The sequence below is a fragment of the Columba livia genome, chromosome 3 (assembly GCF_036013475.1).
Source record: "Columba livia isolate bColLiv1 breed racing homer chromosome 3, bColLiv1.pat.W.v2, whole genome shotgun sequence".
NCBI lineage: Eukaryota > Metazoa > Chordata > Aves > Columbiformes > Columbidae > Columba > Columba livia.
In genome coordinates, this window is record NC_088604.1 from 64,477,567 (window position 1) to 64,501,573 (window position 24,007).

Genomic DNA, 24,007 nt, shown 5'->3' on the forward strand with positions numbered 1-24,007 from the left:
GGTCATATACAAAAATATTTTTTAGCTGCTCATACTGAATCTTGGTAAGGTCGTATACTGTTTGATAAAGGAAAACATGCAACAGTGATAGGCAACTATGTAGTAATTTACAGCCAGCAGCAGCAGCAATTGAGAATTACTGTGGCCCGAGAGAAAACAGAAATGTGTGGTTCTTGTAGAGTTACTTTATGTTTCTGTTCAGACAGAACGTAGATGTATCTGAAGAAATGTTTACGTAAGTGGGGAGAACGAGAATTTTCAGGAAAAAAAAATTTAGAGCAACACCATGCGTCAAGATTTAGCTTAATGAAGTTCATGGCGAGTAACAATTTTCTCCCGTTTTATTTAGTAAAGTCCATGACGTTATCTGTCCCACAGACTTAGACAAAAAAGCCCTGCTACAGAGCAGCCTTTGACAACTTTAGACAATTTTCGTCCTGTGCCATTTGGGCTCCGGGGAACACCAGACGACGGGCGGTGCCGCGGGGCGGCCGGCAGCGGCGCACGGGCACGGCAGCGGCGCACGGGCACGGCAGCGGCGCACGGGCACGGCAGCGGCGCACGGGCACGGCAGCGGCGCACGGGCACGGCAGCGGCGCACGGGCACGGCAGCGGCCGAGGGGAACCCCAGTGCCCCGGGAGGTGCTCCACAGGGACCGCCCGGGCTCCCAGGGGAGCCGCAGCAGCCTCCGCTGCCGGCACCGCCCCTCGAGCGAGCGCCCCCGGCTCTCCCGCTCTCGCTGGGGGCAGCAGCACCCGTCCAACCCCTCCCGGTGGCGAGACTCCCCCCCACCCGGCCGACTGCGCGGCCGCGGAGGAAGAGGAAGGGCGGCTGCGTATGCCGGTGCAGCTCTGTTTCCTTCCGGGTTGCAGCCCGCACCTGCCTCTTCCTCCTCCCGCGCCCTGGGCCATGGGGGCGGCCGCCCAGGATGGGGCAGCGGCGGCGGTTCCGCTGGAGCCCGGGCGCGGGCCCTCCCTGCCGCGGGGGGCCGGGAGCCCTGCGGCGTCCCAGGACAAGCTCTTCTTAATCAAAGGTGCAGCCAGCCCTCCCTTCCACTCCTCCCTCTGCACGGGTCGGGGACGAGCAGCAGCGGGTGCGGGAGCCCCGCGGCCGCGCCCTGGCGGCGTTTCCGTGCTCCGCTTGCCGTAGCCCGGAGTCGTGCCCCAGTCTCCCGTCCCCAGGGAGGAGCCGAAGCGCTTGGGGATGGCAGTGCCCAAGGTGTCTGGGTGCGATGAGGAAGGCGCTGCATCGCCGCCCGCCTTTTCCCTTCAGTGGTGGTGGCGCCTGTCGCCCCTTAGCCAGGGAACAGGACACGGGGCTCCAGGGCGCGGCGCGGGATCCGCGGGGCCCGAGCCGGCAGCGCTGAGAGGAGCCGCCTCCTTCCCTCGCCCCGCCGCGGGGCCCCAAGCCCGCCCGGGCCGAGGCGGCGGAGTGGGGCGCGCAGCGAGATGGCGCCGGGGGCTGAGGTAGCTCAGCCCTACGGGGTGCGAGCGGGAGGTCACCCAGCCCTGCCGGGACGCCTTGACGGGGTGGGAGCCGCCGGGAAAGAGGCGGCTGGCCCGGGTCACAGCGCCGCACAGTTTCCGTATCAAACCGAGCCGGTCTCCCGGGCTGGCTCCCCGCAGGGGCGCCGAGGCGAGGGGCGAGCCCGGCCTCCCGGAGAGCGGCTCGTCCTGCCCGGACGGCGGCGGACAGCTGGATAACGAGCCGTGGCTGGCGGCGCTCCCGCCGGCCAGGCCGCTGCCTGTGACCGCTCGGGCTCCCCGCGCCCCCTGGCGGAGCGGAGGCCGGAGCTGCTTCCGCTGCTCCGTCCCAGCGCCGGCGGTCGGGAAATACCGGGCAGGGGAGACAGGTCGGGGGAACGTGCCCCCTGCCGGGTACCGGGCAGCTGTGGCTCTGAGCATGCCAGTGTGGGGGCACCGGTCCCTCCTGCCACACGCTTTGCCTACCCCTTGCAGTGCTTTCCTGCCCCTCCAAGGAGGCCGTGCGTGGAGCTCCTCCTGTTTGAGGAGGAATTAATTTAAACACGGTTATTATTTCTCAAAACAGGGCAGCATTGTTGGCTGGTAGACCTCGAAATTTAAAATGCTGTGGGCATGCAAAGTTCCGGCAGTGTGTGAGGTTTTCCTGCTCCCAGGCAGAAGAAGTACTTTATGGATTTCATTGACATGGGCACAGTGAACTTCTCTGTCACAATAACAGGATAATTAGTTTTTTAGAAGTAAGACCTAAGATAAGCACGTTTTGCTTCTTACTGCCTATTCCAGCCAGGTTTTAATTACCTCACTGGCATACACAGGCTGGGTATCAGTTAATGCAAAGGAAGAACATGTAACCCCCTGAAAACAATAATTTTAATATGTTTTTTCAGTACAAGTCAGATGGTTTCATACAGTGCACTCAGTCTTTGTAAAAAGCCTTTTTCTGAAAAGTGTCTTGGTCTGCCTGCATGTGCCTTTCTGATGCCAGAACTAGAAGGGATCAAGGGACTCCAAGTGACTTTGGAAACACTCTGAAAAGTGAGGAATGCTTCCTGTCTTGGGAAAGCATCCTGCTAGTGTTGTTTTATTTTTCAAAATAGAGACTTAGAACATAAAACAGAGAAGGCTGAAGAGCAAGCGTTGCTTTTACAACAGTCTTCCAAGGTACTGGTGGATTTTCGGGTGACCGTTTGAAATGAGAAATGGTGCAACAAAAAGAATAACATCTTCCTTTTGGGGCAGAGCGAGGCATCACCAGACAACCAGATTATTGTAGTAGCTCTGGGGTGAGAGAAGCTGCTGGGGGAGCAGTGGTAATTTGGAAGTACTGTGAAGAGGCGCCCTGGGATTTCAGTGATTTTTTTTGTTGTTTGCCTGGTTTAAAAATACATACGCTTGCTATTGATTTTCAAAATGCTGTATTTCAAAATATTCTTACTTGCTTGCCATATTGAGTTACTGTAAATAGTGTGGACATCTTGTCCTTTCCCTTCAGCATGTGCTGACAGATCTTAATTTTTCAGGTTTTATTTTCAAAACAGGTTTGGTTTTGGTTTTCTGCTCTTAGGAAAAAAAAAATCTTGATTTTTATTTCTTAAACTTTTCTTGGCAGGTGGAGTTTTTCTAGGTACCGTTGCTACAGCAGGAATGATAGCAGGTTTTGGCACCACACTTGCCATGACAAAAAAGAAGAACCCAGACTGGTTCAGTAAGGTTTGTTCCTTTTAAACTATTTTCCACTTGATACACGGGAAAGAACAGAGCATCAAATGCTTTAGAGAAATGCTGATATATGTGGAGTTTGGCTGTACAAAGAAATGAGAATTGATGCTGAGTGTTGGAGAAATGTGGGACATATTCTTTCAGCATCTTTGGTGGCTTTGGCCAGTTTTTATGTCAGTGAAATGGTGGTGTGTGAGTCAGAGTAGAAACAGGAAGCAAGCATAGTGCAGCCTGGGGCAGATTTAAATAGTTTTATGGGGCAAAAAGTAGCAATTTAGAGGTGAAGCTGTAGCATCACAGCATCATGGCTTCATGACTGCATTCAGACTTCCAGGTAGCAAGAGTATGAGACCCTGCTCTTGCACAGTAGCATCAGCGTTACTGGCAAGAGAGAAAGCTGAAAGTGCACCTGCTGTTCCTCCTACATGGTAGTGAAGTTAAATAAATATAAGCATTTGTAGAACTGGTGCCCAAATTGGCTCAAAAGTGAGATTTCTTAATCCTGTTTTGTGATGAACCACTTCAGAGACCTTCAATTAAGAGATTATTAGGAGGGCAGTAAAATTAAATGCTCAGATGCAGCAGCCTCCTTGTGATAAGTGTCCAGTTTTACCAGCATTTATCCAGGTGTTTAATTTACAATGGGTTAGGTCATACAAAACAGTGAACATGCTGAATACAATCAACCAAAACAGTTGAGCACACCATTTATTTTAGGCACTGCTTCCTTTCAGACACACTCTTATTCACAAGAGGCCAGTTAACAGGATTGAGACCTGTCTCTGAAGAAAAAGAATGTGATTTCTCCTTCTCCCACTTCCTGCTTGTATCCTTCAGAGAAAAGAAAAAAAAAAATGAAGCATATATTTTGGTAACCAAAACAGCTAATTCTGCCCTATATTTTCCCGGCCTGGTGTTTAGAAAGACTCAAGTATTGTTTGATAGCTTATTTTTTAAATTAAAGAGTTGCTTTTTTAAAATATATAGGAGCAGTAATTAAGAGATAACAATCTGTGTATAGAATAATGGGCTTATGAATAAAACTCAGTTCTCTTAAAAATGTTATTTTGTTGGTGACATCTTTTTCTCCCGTGCTAGTGTTGTCTTTTAATTTTTTTTAGCCTTTCCTTCATCAGCTTTCTGGATGCTCTGAACAGCATATCTGCTAATTGTGTAAAAAACTCTGTTGCTTACAGAAATCCTTATCTGTGTACTTAATACCCTCAGGAATCAGACTGTGACTGAACTCCATTTGACTGCTGTCAGTAAAACCAGATCAATAGTTTCCATTTACCTTTTTTTTTTCTTCCCCCTGGGGCAGTCAAGCATTTAAATAGCATTTGGGTGGGTTTCTTTTTTGCCAGCAATTTTCACAGATAATGGCTCTTATTTAAAGATCCTGTGTAGAGGATATTTTTGTCTCTTCATTTCCCATCTTCCAAATGTGAGATTTTTTTCTGCATGTTGTTGTATATGGTTAGACTATGGAAACAGAAAAAATGTCAGAAATCATCATCGTTTTAAACCTACTCAGAGCAGTCTCTGCTGAAAGAGCTATAAGAGTTCATTAGCTGTGGTAAGGAAATACTAGGACCTGGTGTAATAGTGTGACTAGAGATCTCTGCTGTTTTTGTCTGTGTGCATGTATGTATACACACATGCTTACAGAGCGTTGTGTTCTTAACAGCTTCCCCTTTGGGATGTCCAGATCAGAATAAGTAAAGATTGAGATACATTTTGCTTGTGTCCTTTGCAAGTGTGTGTTTGTCTTCCAGTAACTGTACCTACAGCTAAATCCTAAGGAAAAGCTGAGGCCTGTCTGAGGCTCATTTTGACACTTCAATATATACAAAACCAAAACTACTGGTGCTATGTCACTGATCAGTTACATAGTGATAGGCACCACATATGTTTAATTATATCAAAGAAGAAAGAGATCCATTTAAAAAGTCTTTTTAAAGCAAGAATACAGAAGATTTTTTCCCCACTTTTTGTGATGGAAAGAAAAGTGCAGCTCTTTGGCGTGTTTTAGATTAAAATAGTTTGGATCCTTCTGCAAGTTAATTTCACTTTTCAGTATTTAAGACAGTAAGTGAAATAATTTGTCATTTAATATTAATTTTATATCACTTAATAATTCATGCTTGCACTCATTTATGTTTACCTCTGAGCAATAATTGTTTTCCCAAGATACCCAGTAAGTAGGAGCATTTGGTTGTGCAAGGACTGTAGATGCCAGTCTTTAGCGGTTACCTTCCAGAATCTATGCTTCTGTGTGAAGGATTAAACAATGGTTGTTCAAGGGGGGAAAAAGCAAACCCTCTTGCTGACATTTACCACTCTGAGCAAGAAGATTATGTCTGTCCTGCTTGTGTGGGCTGCACAGACTAAAGCTGTCCTATACCCAATACGTTCAGCAAGATGGGTGTTGTGGGATGAGAACGGCTGGCTAATGGTGAATGTGCAGCGTGAACTGATTGATGTCAGCTGGCGTGTGGCTTATGCCCTTGGTAGCTGCAATGTGCATTTATGTGCTGCAGCAGAAAAGGTTTCATCGTGGCTGGGACCCCATCACGGCTGAGTCTCCACTCTTGGCCTGAGGTGGCTTTTCCAAGTGACAGTGGTTTGTGTTTTCAGGACATGTCTCATGGCAGACTTCTAAGCAGCAGTATCTTAAAAAGTGGTTAAAAGCACCAACTCTTGTTTCTTGAGAAATATGGAAGCTGCAGAGCATTTTCTGTGTTGTGACTTGGTGGACTCTGCAGGGTGATGGGGTTCAGTGTCATTGTTTGCTCTTTATGTAATTTCCCTGTATGGTTTCCAGAGCTCCTTCAGACTTGCAGCCCCTCAAAATTAATCTCTTGGTCACTGTCACAGCCTCTCTGTGTCAAGCTGAAAGCTACTCAGGTTCCTCCGGTTTCCTAATCTGCTATTTCAGGAGTGCAGATAAAGACCTGTAGGCCAACAGTTGCCCCCCACCCAAACCTCCCAAGAAAAAGTACCAGAATGAATGATGTACAGTGGTTATGTTCTGATGTCACTGGCATAAGGGCTTGTGACTCGTTTTGATTCAGTTTTGTATTTTGACTGGTAGAATAACTGAGCATTGGATTCTTGTGCTCACGAAACAGTGGACTTTGGCATTTCTGGGTAACAAAAGCCATCCCCCCCCAGTGGTACTGGAAATGACGAAAGCTGCTCCTGGTGGGAAGGCAGCTCATCCACCCCTTGCTTGGTTCTTCAGGTCTGCTGGCATCTATAATAGAGTTTCTGTGGCTGCACTAGTGCAGCTGGCAAGTCAGGAAAGATCCTACATCACTAAGTTAACTTTTTTTAGTTAATTTATTTTTCTAGTTACTGTTCACTTTGTCTTGATCACTTTATTTTTGGTTCTAGGGGATTACTGCAACAGCTGCATTGCCAGAGAGTGGTTCATCACTGGCTTTACGAGCCCTCGGATGGGGCTCACTCTACGCGTGGTGTGGAGTTGGATTGCTCAGTTTTGCCATCTGGAAGGCCCTGGGTGTGCACAGTGTGAGTAGCAAGTATGATCCCCTTAAATACTGTATTTTTCCTTGGATAATGTATCTTGAGGTGGCATCTCTATACTACTTCAGCCTAAGAGTTACGCCTTCATTCACCACATGTAGAGTGACTAACCAGAGCATGTGCACACAGGGAAGGCGTTCTTACATCTGCAAAAACCGGGACACGGTGGGAGGAGACAATTTTGGGGGAGGAACAGTTTTGCCCTGCTTATGTTTATTTGCACAGATGTTTCAGATTCTTCACAAAAGAGCCGGTGTTCTAATTTAGAGACTAAAATAGTAGCTGCAGGCTTTCTGTATCCTTTGCTTATTGAATCAAAGGCTACCCCCTGAATCCTATCATTAGAGCAATGCATTTATTTGTGCAAGTTCTATTTTTGCATCAGGACACTGGGTACATAAGAAAAACCAAGAGGAAGCCAGTTTGCTTTCTAGTGCATTTCTGGAAGGGGCAAGGGGGCAGAAGATTTTCACGTGCAATAGAATGGTGGTCCGTGACATGCCACGTCAAGGCAAAGAAACTCAGGAAGCATGTGTATGTCCTAAGGGGCTAAGGCTATCTTTACTAAACTGCTCGTGTTCCAGTGTTTCACAGTGTTCAGTATGAATGCTGAAGTTCGTGTAAGCATTTTTGTTTTCCCATAGGAATGAACCATGACTTAAGAGTCTCTGCAGCTATAAGTTGGGTAGAACTATCTGCATGGTCTTTAGGACTAAGAATGAATAGACTTCCTTTACCTTCCATGGCAAATTATTTATATATTCAGCAAAATGTCTCTCAAAACTGAAAGGAAGAAGATATTACTTCACCCTAGTACCATCAGTACTCTTCTTATTAATATCCTTATTGAAGTTCTTACTTCTTGTCTACTCTGCTGATATGCCCTGTAGGTCACGATTTGGGTCCCAACATACAGCACTACACAATCCCTTATTCCTTAGTTTCAATGTTGATTCTCAATAGGAGCCAGTAAAGGAAGGCAGAACACCAAAAAGCATAGCAGAACATAGGAGGCATCTACAACACATTTTCTTTAAACTCAGGTCCTCCTTGTGAGGCCGCAGTGGAATGGCAGAGATTGGGGAGGAAGAGTGGGAGTACCAGATCATGCTCTCTGCTTGCTGAGCTACAACAGTCCACTCAGTTTACTGTGGTTATATCGTCAGCCAGAATGGTTCATTTCACACTGCTCTGACGATTCTTGCTTCCATTCTGTCACAGTACTTCTGGTGCTACCAAAGGACAGCAGAATCTGACCCTAGCCTGCAATTTACATTAACTGTTTCTCAGTAAGCTTAATTTTTACTTCCTTGAGAAGTGCTGGCCTAGACCCACAGTTTCCTGGTTTCCCTGGGAGTCTGCTTTCCTTGAGGCTGCCTGACCGGGCATATCCACTTCAGCTTGAGATGGCTGAGCCCCAGGACGTGTCAGAGTCTGATGGGGGCATATGGCTACCTAACAGCAGCGGCTCTTGCATCAGAAGCACACAGCACACTGCAGGGTATGTTGGAGAGTCGGGGGTTATTCCTAGTCAGAAAGCTGCACCTGATTATATTCTGTGTTGTGTTAGCGTTGAAAGGAGGTGGGACAAACTTTATTTTAAGGGGCTCTTGCAAATGCCTGTTGTTATTGGTTTCTGTTGTGGAGTGCTTATGTTTCACCGTAGCGCATGGTGTGAACTGCGGGCACTGAAGGAAGCAGGTTTGTGTCAAGAGACTGTGTCTGCACGTGATTTTGAAAAGCTCTCTCTCTGCTCTCCACTGACGTATTTGTTGCATTCACTATAGACTTTTAAATTCCTGTTGCAGAAAAGAAACACATACAATAGCGTTAGTCATTATTGCAGAAAAAAAAAATTAGCAACTTGTGAATTTCCCGTCACACATTTATTTTCCTGTTTGACTATGTATCTGTTAAAATCAAATAGATATATAAATTTTAATTTGCTGCAGGTACGAATGGAGATCTGAAAAATGCAATATTCTGACCAAAGAAAAGAGTTTAATGATCATTAAAAATCTATTTCTGGAATAAATAATCTTTGTTGAAACTTTTTGTGTACTATTTTAACATATCACTCACAATCAAACACTGACTGTAGAAAGACAGTATTTTTGTGCTTAAACATCATCTTCCTGAACAGTTGAGATGAAATAAAGGTTATAAGCTGGCTGGTACATTATTAGTTCTGGACTCTTAAACATATGCTCATTTTAAGATGGGCCTGTTTGTTTAATTTATTTTCCTATTTCTGGTGAACATTGTGATACTTTTGAAAATTCTTGATTGCTGTCCTGTAAGCAGAGGTAATAGATTAACAGTCAGTTAAAATATTGATTTCTAAGAAGACAGATGCATATATTGTGTCTAATAATCATTAGATAGGCCCAAAGTAAGGTTTTTTGAGGGGAAACTCTTTACTGAATTTATCACTGAGTGAAGTAATGTTTCTTTCCACATAAACTGTTCAGACCATGAAAAACACCATAGATTTTACACTAAGCTCGGCATTTTCAAATGAACATTTTAATTTCAGTTAAACGTTTTAAAAATGAGCTCTTACAGATTTGCCTGAATAAAAACACCTCGAGTCTTCAGTGTGGCTGAGTGCTGCGAGTTCAGTTGCTCTGCAGCACGTGCAGGTTCCAAATACCTTCAGAAGTTCAAGTCACAATTTCAAACCTAGCATCAGGTGTCAACATTTGAAAGCTATGAACTTAAGGCAGACTTTAGCCGCTGAAAGTGCTATACTATATGTGACCTGAAGGGAGACTCAACTCATTTTGATGCCCCCAATCTGTGTAAACTTAATAACTGCAGCTTTGGCAGCTGAACAAAGGGAAGTTCTGCTCAGCTCCTTCAGGTTACTGCCTTTAACAGTAACCTGCTGGCTTTTGCACCTGCTAATTAGTGATCTGACCCTGCTGGGCAGCAGCTTCGTTAGCATAAGAGCTACTGGTAATATTGATAACATTACTGACAGTCTCTAGATATTAAATTGTTTCTCTTGATATTAGATTGTTAAGTGTAATAAAATTCTGATTGTAAGCACTGTAGATGTTTCATCTGGCACATAAGAAAGTGCTTCTGTCACATGAGGAATACATTAACTTTCTCAAACCCATTGCGAGCTCTATCCTTGTGACTATCTTGTGGGATCAAAGCAAATAAAGGAGTGACTTTCCCTTGCAGAGTTTGGAGGGGAGTTCCAAGCCAAGTAGAACTGAGTTGCTAAGTGTTGTTTAGCGCCTCATGTCACATCCAGGAGTAAAACACAAGAAGCCACAGTGGAAAACTGGGTTGGCAGGAATCATTGGACAGGAAAGCTATTGAGCCATTGCACTCCTGACTGCCCAGCCTGTGGAGACAGGTGAGGTCTGTGCATGCCGGAGCTTGGACTGGCTTTGGAGGGGGAGGAGAGCAAAGCTCGCCAGTGGATTTGGAGAGGTGCAGTGAAAGGTGTGCTCAGTGCTCTGTGTGCTTTGAACTCGGCTCACGTTAGCCATGCACGGGTTTGAAACGATGGGCTTTTCACAGTTGGTTTGGCTGAATTGGCCTGACCCTTTTGTCAGTGTCAGCCTGTTGTAGCCATGCTGGTGTCTGCAGGAAGGGGCAGTGAGCATCTCCCGCACATCTGGGAGGGCAGAACTAAACCAGCGAGGCGCTGCTGTGATTTCTGGGGTTCAGAGACAAAACAAACCACCCCGAAACAGTTTGTATGATAGGCCAGCGCGGATCGGTTATTTATTGGCCGGCGGGCGGGGGCTCCTCTGCCGCCCCGCAGCGCCACCTGCTGGCGCCGGTGGGAACAGCCGCACAGGCGCGGCGTCCGCGGGAAAAAGCCCCGTTTATTTTTCTCACTGTCAAAATGCGCGGTTTATATCGTTTTATAGCGACCCGTATTTCTAAAGAAGCATTGCAGTAGTAGCAAATGGTGTTGCTGTTAGTTAGAGCCCAGAAGAGTGGTTTCGCTTGGTGTCGTTGCCGAAATGCTATGATTTGTAATGTTCAGGGGTGTGTTTCCTTTGGCCATAAATTGAATGATTGATAAAAATATGTATTACACTAAGCTTTGTGACTGTTTAAGTTATCTTGTCATCACTTACGAAGTCAGAGATGAAGCGACAAGAGCAAATTGCAAATGAAGCAATTGCAAAGGAGTGCAGAGATGAAGCAAAGAGCAAACTCCTTGTTGAGTTACAACTGCTGTAATTAATCTGTGTCCATCATTCTGAAGCAGTGTCACAGTTGCTCAGCAGTTTGTGTTGTGGAAGGAAACTGAAGCCACAGTTCAGGATGCCCCGTCCTTACGCCTTCAGAGACAGCCTGTGTTTCCCATAGAAGCAGGTCGTTGCTGAGATCTCTTCCAGACACTGAGGTGATGCACCAGCTTTGGTGATACTAGATTTTTATTTAATCTTTGGGGTTTATTGGTTCTTAAAACAGTGCAGTGGCAGTGCCTACCTCTAGCTCTTAAATGGTTTTGTTGTTAAAGGTGGTTCCCTGTAGCTTTACAGTCTGCTGCTTTCTGTGACAGCATGAAGACCCTGGGGTGATAGTAAGTAACTGATCTGTATATCTTGGTAAGGGACATACAAGATTTTATGCTGTCTCAGGTTGTGTTGTTAATATCCCCTGACTGCAGTTACTACTGTTGTAATCTAAGAACAGGCTGCTAAGTAATAAACCCTACTAAATTCCAGTCAACTCTTATTCTTAAATGGAAAAGTGATGGATCAGTGAGAACTCGGTTTGATAATGGTGTAAGTTTTATTTTTCAATAATGTAAAAGAGAAATCTTCATTTTCAGAACCTAGAAGATGGTGGTTATCTAGTTTTATATTGTAACTCTTGCAGAAAATAACCAGCAGTCAGTAAGAGTCAGAATTTTTTAACTTGCTTCCTGCAATCTCTTATGAAAATATTTAAAGTCAGTCCACTTTTGATTACCTCTGGGCATAGAAGCTCTGTCTATATTAGCAAGTATCATCAACCAGCAGCACTGGAGCAGTGAAGCAACTGAGGGCTGAGGACCTGACTTCTACAACCATTCTGGGGGATTTAAAAAATGTGGACTGACTCTGGCCTTTCCCCATGGCTCGAATCACAGAATCAATGTTAGGGATTGGAAGGGACCTCAAAAGATCATCTAGTCCAATCCCCCTGCCAGAGCAGGAACACTTAGATGAGGTTACTCAGGAAGGTGCCTGTTTGCAGTTGGAATATGTTGTGTCTTCCCCTAGAATGCTTATTCAGTTTTGTGTCGCCCTGAAGAAACCCAGTTCATGCATTTTGAGACTGTTCATCAGTGCACAAGCTGTTGCCCAGCAAGAACCTGAACCCCAGTGCTCATCCAGACACACCACAGCCGTCCTCCCTGAGGCACTGCACAGAACGGAGGGGCATGGGCAATGTGAAACACAAGCTTAATGATTGACAACTGGCTGGAAACAAAATGGCACCTTTATTAGCAAGTATATTTGCTGTTTGACAAATTCCCCATCATCTGCCATGGCATTATCTTACAGGGCTTTGAGCTTGTAGCCTCAGAACCCTGTTGCACCCACTCCTGGTGCAGTGGGCTGGCTGTTTTCTGATGCAGAACACTGAGGTATTGAAGTAAATTTTGTAGAAAAGAAGAAGTTTGGCCAATTTATAATTTAATTTTTTAGGTTGAATAGTAGTTGAAACATCATATTTCAGTATTTTCCATATGAAATGCTCAGAGAAGTTTTAAATTTTCAATTTATGAATAAATGGTCTTTCTCTGAGTAAAATAGGTTTTAAGTAAAAAATTTGAAATTATCTTAAAACCCCTGTTGTTACAGTTGACCTAAAAAAGTATTTTCGTGAGAATTTAAAAAAATTAAGCCTTCCTTATTTTATTTATCAGGTGTTATGATCCACCACACCTTTTTGTTGCTTGCAAAAATGTTAGTTTCACAGTTTTCTAGAACTTACAGTTGAATTGTAAACCCTTGTTTTAAATAAGCAGGTTGTCATTTTTGATTAAAGTTGCAGCTATAGAATACTTGACAGGAATTAAAACATACCTATGAATGTCTGATGTTTGGGTTTTTTAAAAAGAAACTCTGAGTGATTGTGAGCCTTCTTTTAAAAGCAGAACGACACCCTCAGCCCTTGTAGTGTGCAACAATTAAAAACCAAGATAAATTCTGTTTTAAGAGCCCTTTTGCTCTTCATGCCCTCAATAAATGAGGTTTTATTTCCTCAGAAATAAAAGCATTTTTTCTCCCATAGGAAGAGGGCCAGGATGATTCATATATAGGTTTGTGTGATTGTTGCTTCCACATCTGTTCCATGGAAAGCTGGGAAAATAGTGAGAAGAACTGCCTAGCAATTTCTGAGTAATATAATTATAAAATATTAGTTTATCATTTTTATGGTGACTCCTAATGAAATATCCTGGTTTGCATTGATCTTAACCTTTAAAATATTAACAGTTGGAAACAATTGCACAGCTGTGAAGAGACATCTAAAACAATTAAAAGCAATACAGAGAATATATACTTGCCTTGGTTTTGTTGGTAAGGACATTTCCTAGGCGGGCTGCTTTTCTCTAGAGGAAATCTAACCTCTAAATCACCATTCTAAGCATAAAAATAATAACATCCCCTGCTTATTTTGAGATATATTTGAAATAATTTTGTGAGGCTATAGTCATAGGTACAGTATAAATGCAAAGGAGTATTGGCTTTAAGGATGAATTAATTTTTAAAATAAAATGAGAACGTGGAGACATAGTCTTTAAAAATTATTTGTTTTGGCATCTGTAAATAGTACTGAGGTCTATGGATCTCAATCAAGTACAAGGAGATTGCAGTGGCTGAAATTTTTATGTTATTTCATAAAGGAACAAATGTTGCTATAAAAGCAGAATATAGAATCATTCCACAGTCATTCCTAGCTTTTTTTGTTGTTATTAGTTTTTTATTTTAGTTGTATTTAATCTTCACCTAAGTGTTATCCATGAAGTCTCTATTTTTTTATCATGCTAATGTTTGATTGCACAATAGGCATATTTTCCTTGTTATTTCATGATCGTATTTTTCAATATAAATGACATCTGCCCATTCTTTTATTTTCTCAATACTAGTTTAAATTCAAGCTCTGAAAAAGAAGATGGAGAACTAGAACAAGTTAGCACTTCCTCCTCCTGTTCATACAGGGTTTTTCTGTACTGCTTATATTGCCTAATTAGTTTTATGTGGAGAAGACTTGCCTCCACACATATGTACTGCTAGTATTTTATCCAAGAATAAAAAAGAAAAACAAAATAACCTATGAACTTCACTGCATACTTGATAAGGCAGAAAGCTTATTCAAGGAATAAGATCAGCATTTTCCTGCTGGAAAGCTGCCACATCTGCTTTGTGAGTAGGGACAGCTGTAAGTAAGTAATTCAAGAATATGGGAAGACTGTAACTAAAGCCGTCTTGAGGAATTACTCTGCTCTGTCTTGGAAGAGACTCGTAGCTGTTGGCTGCCACCAACCTGCTAAGAAGCTACAAGGAATAAAACAACATTTAGGCTTTGGTCTGAAATTGGAGCAGTTCCACATCACCCTAAGTGGATGAGTGGGTTGACCCACTTCTCGGCTGCATGTGACTGTGAACTCTTAAGTGAACAACAAAATTCTGAATAAAAGCTTATCTGATAGGTGCGAATTATTCGTGCTGCACCCTGGTCCTGTGGGATCTTTCTGTGCTCTGTTCGGTGTGGTGCTACGGCCGCACTTGTCTGACCCTTCTGTGGTGCAAGACCCCAGCTGCTCGGCTTGCCCAGTCATCCCTGCCTGGCTCTGGGTGTCACACCAGCTCTGACACGTTTCCTGCGTGGAATTCAGCCCCACTCATGCCATCCAGCCTTACACATCACCGAAGAGCTTAGGTTTTGTGCTGGCTCTTTTCCCAGACACGAGCCTCACTTGTGGATGATACATATCATGAATTCCTGGACATACAAAGGAAAATAATTACTCAGGTTGCACTTTTCAGGATCTGCCTGTTTGCAGACAATATTTTTACTTTAATTTAGAAATCCGAATTACAGCACAGAGAGCTTATGGAGTTTGGTCTCTCATCCTGAGATCTTGAGTCCATTAACCAACTTGCATTATACATTTAGATATTTAACTATTTTAAATTATTTCAATATTAATTTTTCAAATTGCCCAGGCTGACTAAGGAGGAATGACTAATATACCATAATAGACTAATCACGTGGATGTCCTTTCCAGGCACCCAGATTGGAAAGTAAGATTCTGCAGAAATAAATGGTGTGTTCCTCAGTGATTTCAAAAGTATTTCACTCCTTTTTTCTGCATAGCGTGAAAGTCTTTTGCAGCAAGATTGTATAATCCAGTCTTTCTACTGTTCCTTTTATTTTGAAGCCTGATGCAGCATCACTGAAATAAATAAGAATGAACTTGAGAATGAGACACTACTTTGAGACATTTACTATAAAAACTGAAGTCCTTGACATTTTATTTCAGAAAGATCAGCATGGAAATGTATAACATTTTAAAGGATACTCTTCTGTCTCTGAACTTAAGGCAGTTACTTTTTTTTTTTTCAGCTTGTGGTTTAGAAAATTGCTGTCTTGGTGTATAAAAATTAATAGCTGTTGTTCCCGTTGATCGTAATTAGCTAATCACTTCATTTTTTTGGTATTTAAATTAATCTAGCCTTAAACTAGAACTGTTTTGTTTTCTTTAGGCTTTTCTACTAGAATGGCATCGTCTTCCTTTTGTGATAAATGTTTGGAAAGATACTTTCAGGCTCCCAGTCCTCAATCCCACTTTTGGGAGCTGAGCGCCATTCGCACACAAGTTAAACCAGACAAAGTGGGGGCAGTAAAGCACGCTTGTGGTGCAGACCTGCTGCCTTCCCGTTTGTGAAATGCATTCATTTATGAATGAGTAACGTGGCTGCTGCACACTTGGAAAAGTAACATGAGGAAAGTATTTAATGTGTTTTATCCCTTCATGTGACCCAGTCATAGGAAAAGGGACAGCCTGACCCTTGTGACTTGACAGCTCTCAGTAGTTCACCAGTAGTTTGAGAATATGTAGTAGCTGTGGGAGGCTGCTGTATATGTGTGATGGTTTGGGAACTGTGGCAGCTTTGTTCTTAGCAGTGATGATCCTCTCTCCCGTTCTCTGTAAAGTTCACTTAGGTTATTTTCATGTTATTTTTCTTTTAAAAAGCACAGGACATGTTTTACCCAATTACACAAGATTTATAAGGATAGGTTTCTGGAAAAAATATGTCTATGTGTTTGTTTCATTTTAGGCATTGTAACTGGCCCTCTGATTTCAAAGAGAGAAATATTGTGTCCAGTTCTGGGCCCCTCAGTTCCAGAAGGACAGGGAACTGCTGGAGAGGGTCCAGCGCAGGGCAACAAAGATGACTGATGGAGTGGAGCATCTCCCCTATGAGGAAAGGCTGAGGGAGCTGGGGCTCTTTAGCCTGGAGAAGAGGAGACTGAGGGGTGACCTCATTGATGTTTACAGATATATAAAGGGTGAGTGTCATGAGAATGGAGCCAGGCTCTTCTCAGTGACAACCAGTGATAGGACAAGGGGCAATGGGTAGAAATTGGAACACAGGAGGTTCCACTTAAGTATGAGAAGAAACTTCTTCTCAGTGAGGGTAACAGAGCACTGGAACAGGCTGCCCAGGGAGGTTGTGGAGTCTCCTACTCTGGAGACATTCAAAACCCACCTGGACACATTCCTGTGTAACCTCACCTAGGTGTTCCTGCTCTGGCAGGGGGATTGGACTAGATGATCTTTTGAGGTCCCTTCCAATCCTTGACGTTCTGTGGTTCTGTGATAAGGTTAAGCGTGTGTAAGTCTCTGTGGGACGGGGGTTAATATAAGCTCTTGACTTCTCTAGATGGTTTAACAAAATTCTGCTGCTGCTTTTCTCTATGCAAGCCTGGAACACTGGAATCAGCAGGCAGGTTGTGAACAGTGCACTATGGCAGTATAACATGGCATAGTTAAATATTAGGATGTGTACTGCTGGGATTGACCCTCTGGGAGCCCTTTTCATAGATCTGTAGTTCTGACTAATCTGAACATTCATAATGCCTTTGCCAATGAAGTGTAAGATCTAAGAATGTGAACCAGGGCTCTGTTTTCCATGGTTATGATAGAGGTCAGCATGCAAACCGTCACAGTGAGTGCCCCATTCCACACGGAGAGCTGGAGAATCACCTTCAGACAGCAGACTGCCTGCTCTGCACTTCAAGTACAGTAAGGGCTCAGCACTTGCCATTTTCTACAAATAACTTGCTATTTCTGTATGCAGACTTTGGTAATCATTTGCTAACAAGGGCAACAGCAATCATTTTAAGATTTGGGAAAGGGTGGCAAGAACAATCCTCTCTGATTCTCCTAAATCCAGGGCAGCCCATCTCGTCTTCATACCTTGTGACATGGAAGGTGGCTGAGGAGAACACGGGCCGTGTACATACTCTGTTCTGCTGCCAGTCAATATTCCAGTTCAGGACATCTAACCTCGTTTCACTTGGAAGCTAATGTAAGCAATTTTTACTGGTACTGGTACTAAAATAGGAAACTAATATTTCCTAGAATCTGGGTTGGCCTATTATGAATGTCAGACATTAAAGAGAATGTTTCTTTGTAAAACTTAAATTCTAGGATTGAAATAGATTTTTTTAGCCCCTCTTCCATTCATTTTAATATGAACGGCCACATAAGTGCTCTCAATAATAGTGCTATCCCAATTTTTGTGTGACATTCTGTCAACGATGTACATTAAAAAGAGATTATTAAATGGAAGATGCTTTTAGGTCCCCATATTTTTGCCACCTGAGGCAGGATCATTAGGTTAAGATAAGAAAATAACAGCGATCTGTAGCTATTACAGATTATTTAATGCAGTAAGGTAGATGATACCCTTTTAGAAAGAAGCCTGACAGTCAGAGGTGGAACAGTTACTGTAATTTATTTGGCAGGAAAAAACAGCATCAAGCTTTGCAATATCTGTGATAAAAAAAATAAAATTCACTTGAGTAAAATTCTCTTTAGACAGTTGCCTCCAGGAATGGAGCATGCTGGAATGTTAAATCAAGAAATGTGTCACAAATGGTTCATGTGCCACTAGGTTCAGAAGCATCAGCTGCAAGAGTGGCCTGTGATACTGAAGGCAGCAGAAAGAGGTAAAATACATTCAGCTTTTAGTGCTGGGTTTACTGCACTATTAATTGAAGACATTATCACAGTTGAACTGAGTACCCAGGTGTCAGTGTGGCTGACAATAATAAAGAGGCAGCCATTGCAGTGAGTTATTTCAAGACATTCCAGTCCTTAGTACGTAGCATACTGGCTTTCATAATTAAATTAATGCCTTTTGATTTGAGACCACTGGCATGTGTATTGTGGAATTTGGAGGAAACAGAGGAGAAGACAGTGAGCTATTTTTTTCCAGGAAGGGAGAGAGGAGAAAAAAACTCCCAAGTGGCACATCTACGTAAAAGAAAAGGCAAGGCAGGACACAGGTTCCTAATGGCAGCATTTCCCTTGTCAAGTAGTGTGCTTGTCCTCTGAGAGGTAAAGCAGGTAACGACAAGGTCCCAAATCTCGTGCCTCAAGTGTGCAGTGTTACTAGAACGTAAAGCTAGGTTCTTCATCTTCACAAGAAGCTCACCGCACTGGACACTAGTAAGCCCAGTTGGTGAAGGACAGCTAATTTACATTTGGTGGACAAATTTAACCTTCAGTACAAGGATCCTCTGAAGTTACAATGGGACTAGTATGATACTGTCAGCCAAGTGCAAGCAAGAACAACCCCAAGGCCAGTGTGAGTTACTTTGGAGGCTAAATTTAGCCCTAAATATGTAAATAGAGTTTGGCCAGTCAAGGCCCAGGATATTGTGCTCATAGTGTCTGACTGAAAGAAGTCACGGCCTTGAATTTGGTACTAGAACGGTTCATAAGCACACGGACACTGGCACTGGGAGAGAAGGGATAGGAACTTTGGGATGCCATTTCCATGGTTACTTATGTGTGTTTACACTGGTTCCACTTCTTCAAAGTCCGCTTTTAGGCAGTGTGGCAAGTGAGCTTTAGAGGAGCTGTGAGTACAGGGAGAACAGTGGCCAGGATTTGGATGTACATTCAGGATTGCAACAAGCACAGATGTGGAAATGGAGGAAGAAACTCCAAAGCTCGTGATATTAGTGGAACAGAAGAGAAAGGGCAGATTCCTTTGAAGTCCCAACCAAAGCCCTCGTGAAATACAGTACTGGGAGGGGGACAGGGAAAATAGAAGTCCATGACTAATAGTAGTTACGTTGCTTAATGTATTATTAGTGAGACCTCAAAAGCAGTTGTGGAGAGAAATAATAGGGTGCCATATCTTTTAAGTTGTATAGAAATGAAAACTTGTAGGTATGAGTTAGTAGCTGTGATATATGTATTGTGAAGAAATTGGACCTGTTTAGACATTGTGAAGACCCTGCCAGTCTCTGCAGATAACGTCCTTCTTAAATAGCTGACAGCCTAAAGCATAACATTGAGGAGACAGTGCAGTGTGGTGATCAGCTTGGCATTACAATTTATTAAAATAGCTCACTGTCAAGGAATCACAAAGAAGGAAAGTTTGTGGGAAAATACAAAACACGGTCAAAGTTGTAAATTGCAATGAGAAACTATTTCTATGCAGAGCAGGCTTGTGGAAAAAGGATAAGGTGCTGGCAAGAGAGGAGGTGATAAATGAGACATTAAGTCTGGCATCACTTGCAAAGTGGTTTTACAAATAGACCCCAAAATCTGAGAAGACAAGGCTGAGGAAATTTCTCAGGGAGTCTTAAAGGCAGAAGAAAGACGTTGAATATTTCAGGTTTGGTCCATGTGTTAAGGAGAAATTGCTTTTTCAGGAAATGAGTTGCTTTCACCTGCAGAACATCAATTAGCGTTCTGAAGGGAGAAAAATCTGAATATTCTTCAATCTGCAGCTGCCAGCAGTGCTTTAATGCTTTCTAAACAAATAATTATTTTCTTTTGAAATAGAGCTGTAGTGTTTTATTTCCCAGATAACATTGCTTTTATCATTTGAAGGTTAGGGTTTGGCATGTTAACAATTATAAGGTAGCTGTTAATGTGAGGAAGCACTGTAGTTTTTTCTGAACGGCTCCCCCACACATCGTCCTGTTTTGGATGGCTTTATATAATTGCTGTTCATTTTCCTTTTGATCTGTATGTCTTCAGTGGACTAACAGAGGTGTCCTGCAGGGGTTATGAGTGCATTGTTTAAATTTGACACTAGAAGAAATACAAAAGTCTGAGTTTAGAAACAGCCAAAAAATCCACTTTGCACAAGATCATTAGCTGGTATAAAATGTTCTATATCCAGTTATACTAGCTGAACTACAGCATGTTACAGTCTGGCCAATTCCTGTGTTACCAAACACCCAGATAATACTTAGAGTGAGATCAAAGAGTAGATGAGTTACTTCACTCTTTAGGAAGTAAAAAAAATGTTAAGTAAATTGAATACTTTCTGCACATCAGAGAACTGGGAATTAATTACAGAGGACTGGGAAAAACAGCTAAGCCTAGAACATTTCCTACTGTAAATACTTGTATTTAACTGTCAGCAATTATTTAATGTAATTTGGGCTGCTTCTCTACATCAGCTCTGGTACTGGTGTTTATTATTCTTGGAAATATTAGCTGTCTATGAAAGCTTTTCAGTTTTAAATAAGAAGGAAAAATATTATTTTAGGAATGATTGTGGGCGTTTGCCAAGATTTTTTAAAACCAAGAACGAATAATTAATCAAACCAGCTATCTAATCAGAATAAAATATAAAGCAGACAGTGAACTAGTTTTTACATAAGAACACAATCAGGATTTTTTTTTAAAAAAAAAGATGATTTGGCTCTGAATTTTCATCCTACTCTATGTAACTTGTATTTTGATTTGATTAGCAGTACCCAGACATTTTTACACAAAGACTTGAGTTCTAAAATGCTTTCATCCATAATAGTTATTGTCGTAGTAAAGGACTGGTAATTTCTTTGTAAATTGGTTCATTGTATCAGCTATAACTTGAATAATGGCATTTCAGCAACATTTCTTTAAAGAGGTACCAGTTCTCTGTCCTAATTATTCATACGCAGAAGGGCCTGAACAGAAAACGGCCCAAAGGCATCTGTAAAAAAAGCTGATGACCCATAACACACAAAATATAGGTGTATTAGAGAAGATGGTGTTCAGGAGGTCATTGCATCCAGTGCTTGAATACAATATCGTGTCTTCTCTGCAGGAATGTCATAGATTCTGTACAGCTTCCTGAAAACAGCAGTCCAAGACTTCCCCTGTACTGTGCTGCTTGTGTAACAGGATTTTCACTGACTGAATTTTTCCCTGCCTATCTGTCGAAAATATATGTAAAAATATATGTAAAAGTCTTGGAAGAAAGAAACCTGCTAAATCTAAATATTATCTTCAAACAGAAGAGATTTTTAAACAAATGAAATTTCAGTTCTGGCCTGCCAGGACTATTGCATGAGACACTGGTGATAAAATGGTTATCATAGATTTGGCAACCGATATTGATGTATTGATATATAGAGTATAAAATTAGTAAGCTTCCTCTTTCACAGCAATTTAATTTAACAACAGTGAAAGAAAAACTCGGTCCTATATATTATGAATTTTGTTTTCCTTCCTGCTAACATACAAATTTGAACAAGACTTTGTTTTGTCATCTGTATTCATATGGTGAGATAAACATAAACTGTCAGATCTGACCAGTATTTTTCCTTTAATCTGTGTTTTAAAATCTTTGAACAGACATATTTGGCCTTTAATTCATTACAAGTGTAGAAAAAGGCACTGCAGTCAAATTATGGGCACATTCTTTTGAGGTAATTTTCTTCCAAACAAAACCATTTTAAGTGTGTATATATAGTAGTTCATATAACAGCAGTGAGTAATTCAGGCAAGTGGTCCCCCCAGTGTGGTGCTTTAGAAGGGGGGATTGTTATGGGTTCCTTCCTACTTTTTTTCATTTTGTTAGTTGAACCAACATAGTCAGAGGGAAAGTCTTATTTTTTTCTTATTTTAAAAGTCCTTTTACCTCTTCTTTACCTCACACAGCTTATTTTGTGGAATAAGCCTGGGTTCATGGTGCTACTTTATTTGCTCCTTATTAACAGTTTATTGATTTTGTTTTTTAATCTCTTTTATAGATGAAAGAATTCCGAACTAAAATGCAGTCAATATTTCCAGCAATTCCTAAAAATAATGAGTCCACTGTTGAATGGGAAGACTTACTTAAATCTAAGTGAAAATCTCAGCTCCATTTGGAGATGTCTCAGCAAGAACAGGAGCAGATGTAGCAGAAGTGACCCATCTGAACAACAGAGAAGAAAACTCAGACTGAGCAAGTTCCTGACTGAGTTCATTGAACCTGGGGAGGCCAGTTAACAAGGGATTTAAAAGCAAAACGAAAGAAAAATTATATTGTACTTTTCAGCGTGCTTGGTATAGTTGATTTGTGAGCAGGTGAACTGTCTTGGGATAAGTTGGATCCAACTTGAAAAAAGACTCTCTCTTATGAAGACTTAGAGAAGAAACTGATCTTCAGTAGTAAATATAAGGACAAAACCCTAATAAGCTCTTATCCCATCCTGATTTTTAAGAGGAATTTTAGGAAATGTCTCTAGGAAACAAAGAAAGAGTACTTTCAGTGACATTCATATGTCCCATTAGGAATATAACCGAGTCAATTATGACAGTTCTATTACTGAGCCTGAAGGTATGGCCTGCAGTGCATTCTTCTAAAAATAAAGGAGATCTATTTAAATTTTCAGCATAGAAAATATATGAACCAAACTACTTTTGTGTGTTTGAAGGGAAAGTTTGAAACACCCCATATGCCAATAGTGACCTACTCAGCTCCTCTGCAAAGCATCAGAAGAAATCTCTACAAAGTGCACTGTTTGTTCAGTATTAGCTTTTTAAATTGGATCCCACAATAGTGAATCTGATCGTTTGCATAAAAGTGTCTACTAGATTTATATAGCAATTTAAGTTGTAACTGAAAAGAAGTATAAAATAGTGAGACACCCAGTCTGTCCTACACAAATATTTTGAGCTAAGGAACTGTATGGGCAGGGTTAGTTTTTTGTATTTCCGTGGTTCCTGTGGCTCTGCTACCAGGAGAAGCAATGTGACATTTTCCACACTGCAGCAATCTCATGAAGTGTGGGTGTAAACTAGAAAGAATAATGTCTTACTCAAATACTGTATTTGCAGAACTGTAGAGCTGTAAAAATGCAGCAATTTAAAAATAATGCTATCAGTGAGCAATCCTTGGTTGAATGCTGAGTTATCAGGTTTTTTTATTAATTGCACACAGTCCAATTAGTCAGTTGTCAGATTTAATAAAATCTTCTTAAAACCTGTCTTTTGTGATTAAGTCTTTATATTCATAGGAAAGAACATTTTAAAAAGCTTTAAATGTCAGATGAATAATACAGAAGTTTGGTTTTCCTTTGAAACATGACAGCACTAAAATAATCTGTAAAGAAATTGAAGTGTAATAGTTGACATATTTTTCTTAGCTCGATGCTTGTAATCCAATATTAAATAAATTGTGGTGAATACTGCCATCATATGCACATGTGGCGTGGTACTATTTTCACTGTTCTGTTAGTTTGTGTGCATGGTGATACCCGAGTTGCCTGCGTTCAGGTATATTCGTGCTGAGTTGCCAAGTTTAACAAGTAGCCATGCCATTAAAACTGGTCAAGTACTAAGGTAAACCATATAAATGTGAATCATATGATGTCTTTAAGGTTGCTTACCTTTAATTTCTAACGTGGCATTCAGGTAATCTGCCTTCATCTGGATTAAATAACTCACCTAAATTAGTCATCTAAAATTCCCTGCAGAGTCAATGGAGGAAGACGGGACTGGTTGGAGGGCGACTTGCGCTGTACCGAAATGAACGGCTGCTCCTGGAACTGTGCGGAGCGTCTGACCCACCTGCCTGCTGGCTGCCTCTGAAAAGAGCCGCTCTGCCCTTGCGTATCTCCCATCAGCACAGTGACTGCGTGAGAACACAGCTCAGGAGAAACTCAGAAGAAAAATGAGTACTTTTCCAGAGCTTCAGAGCTCTGAGGGTTAGGCAAGTGCTACTCCTGGCACCAGAGAGCTGTCCCTTCTGGTAGGGATTAGTCACTGGATCAG

General features: G+C 42.0%; 1 protein-coding gene across 7 annotated transcripts; it reads left to right on the top strand.

The window, feature by feature from the left end:
* Positions 1–693: 693 nt before the first annotated feature.
* TMEM242 (transmembrane protein 242) lies at positions 694–23,436 on the top strand. Of its 7 annotated transcripts, XR_010471421.1 has the most exons (7): positions 694–1,034; positions 3,095–3,195; positions 6,601–6,738; positions 7,398–16,299; positions 17,187–17,321; positions 17,834–17,964; positions 22,003–23,436. XR_010471421.1 is itself a non-coding variant. In XM_065057314.1 (4 exons), the coding sequence occupies exons 1-4, from the start codon at positions 839–841 to the stop codon at positions 22,004–22,006; spliced, it is 450 nt and encodes a 149-aa protein (XP_064913386.1). In that variant the 5' UTR covers positions 694–838; the 3' UTR covers positions 22,007–23,436. The 7 variants fall into 7 exon arrangements, 2 of the variants coding, with proteins under 2 accessions (XP_064913386.1, XP_064913384.1); XR_010471418.1 differs by lacking the exon at positions 7,398–16,299; XR_010471419.1 differs by lacking the exon at positions 7,398–16,299 and having other exon boundaries at positions 17,838–17,964.
* The last annotated feature ends 571 nt before the right edge of the window (positions 23,437–24,007 follow it).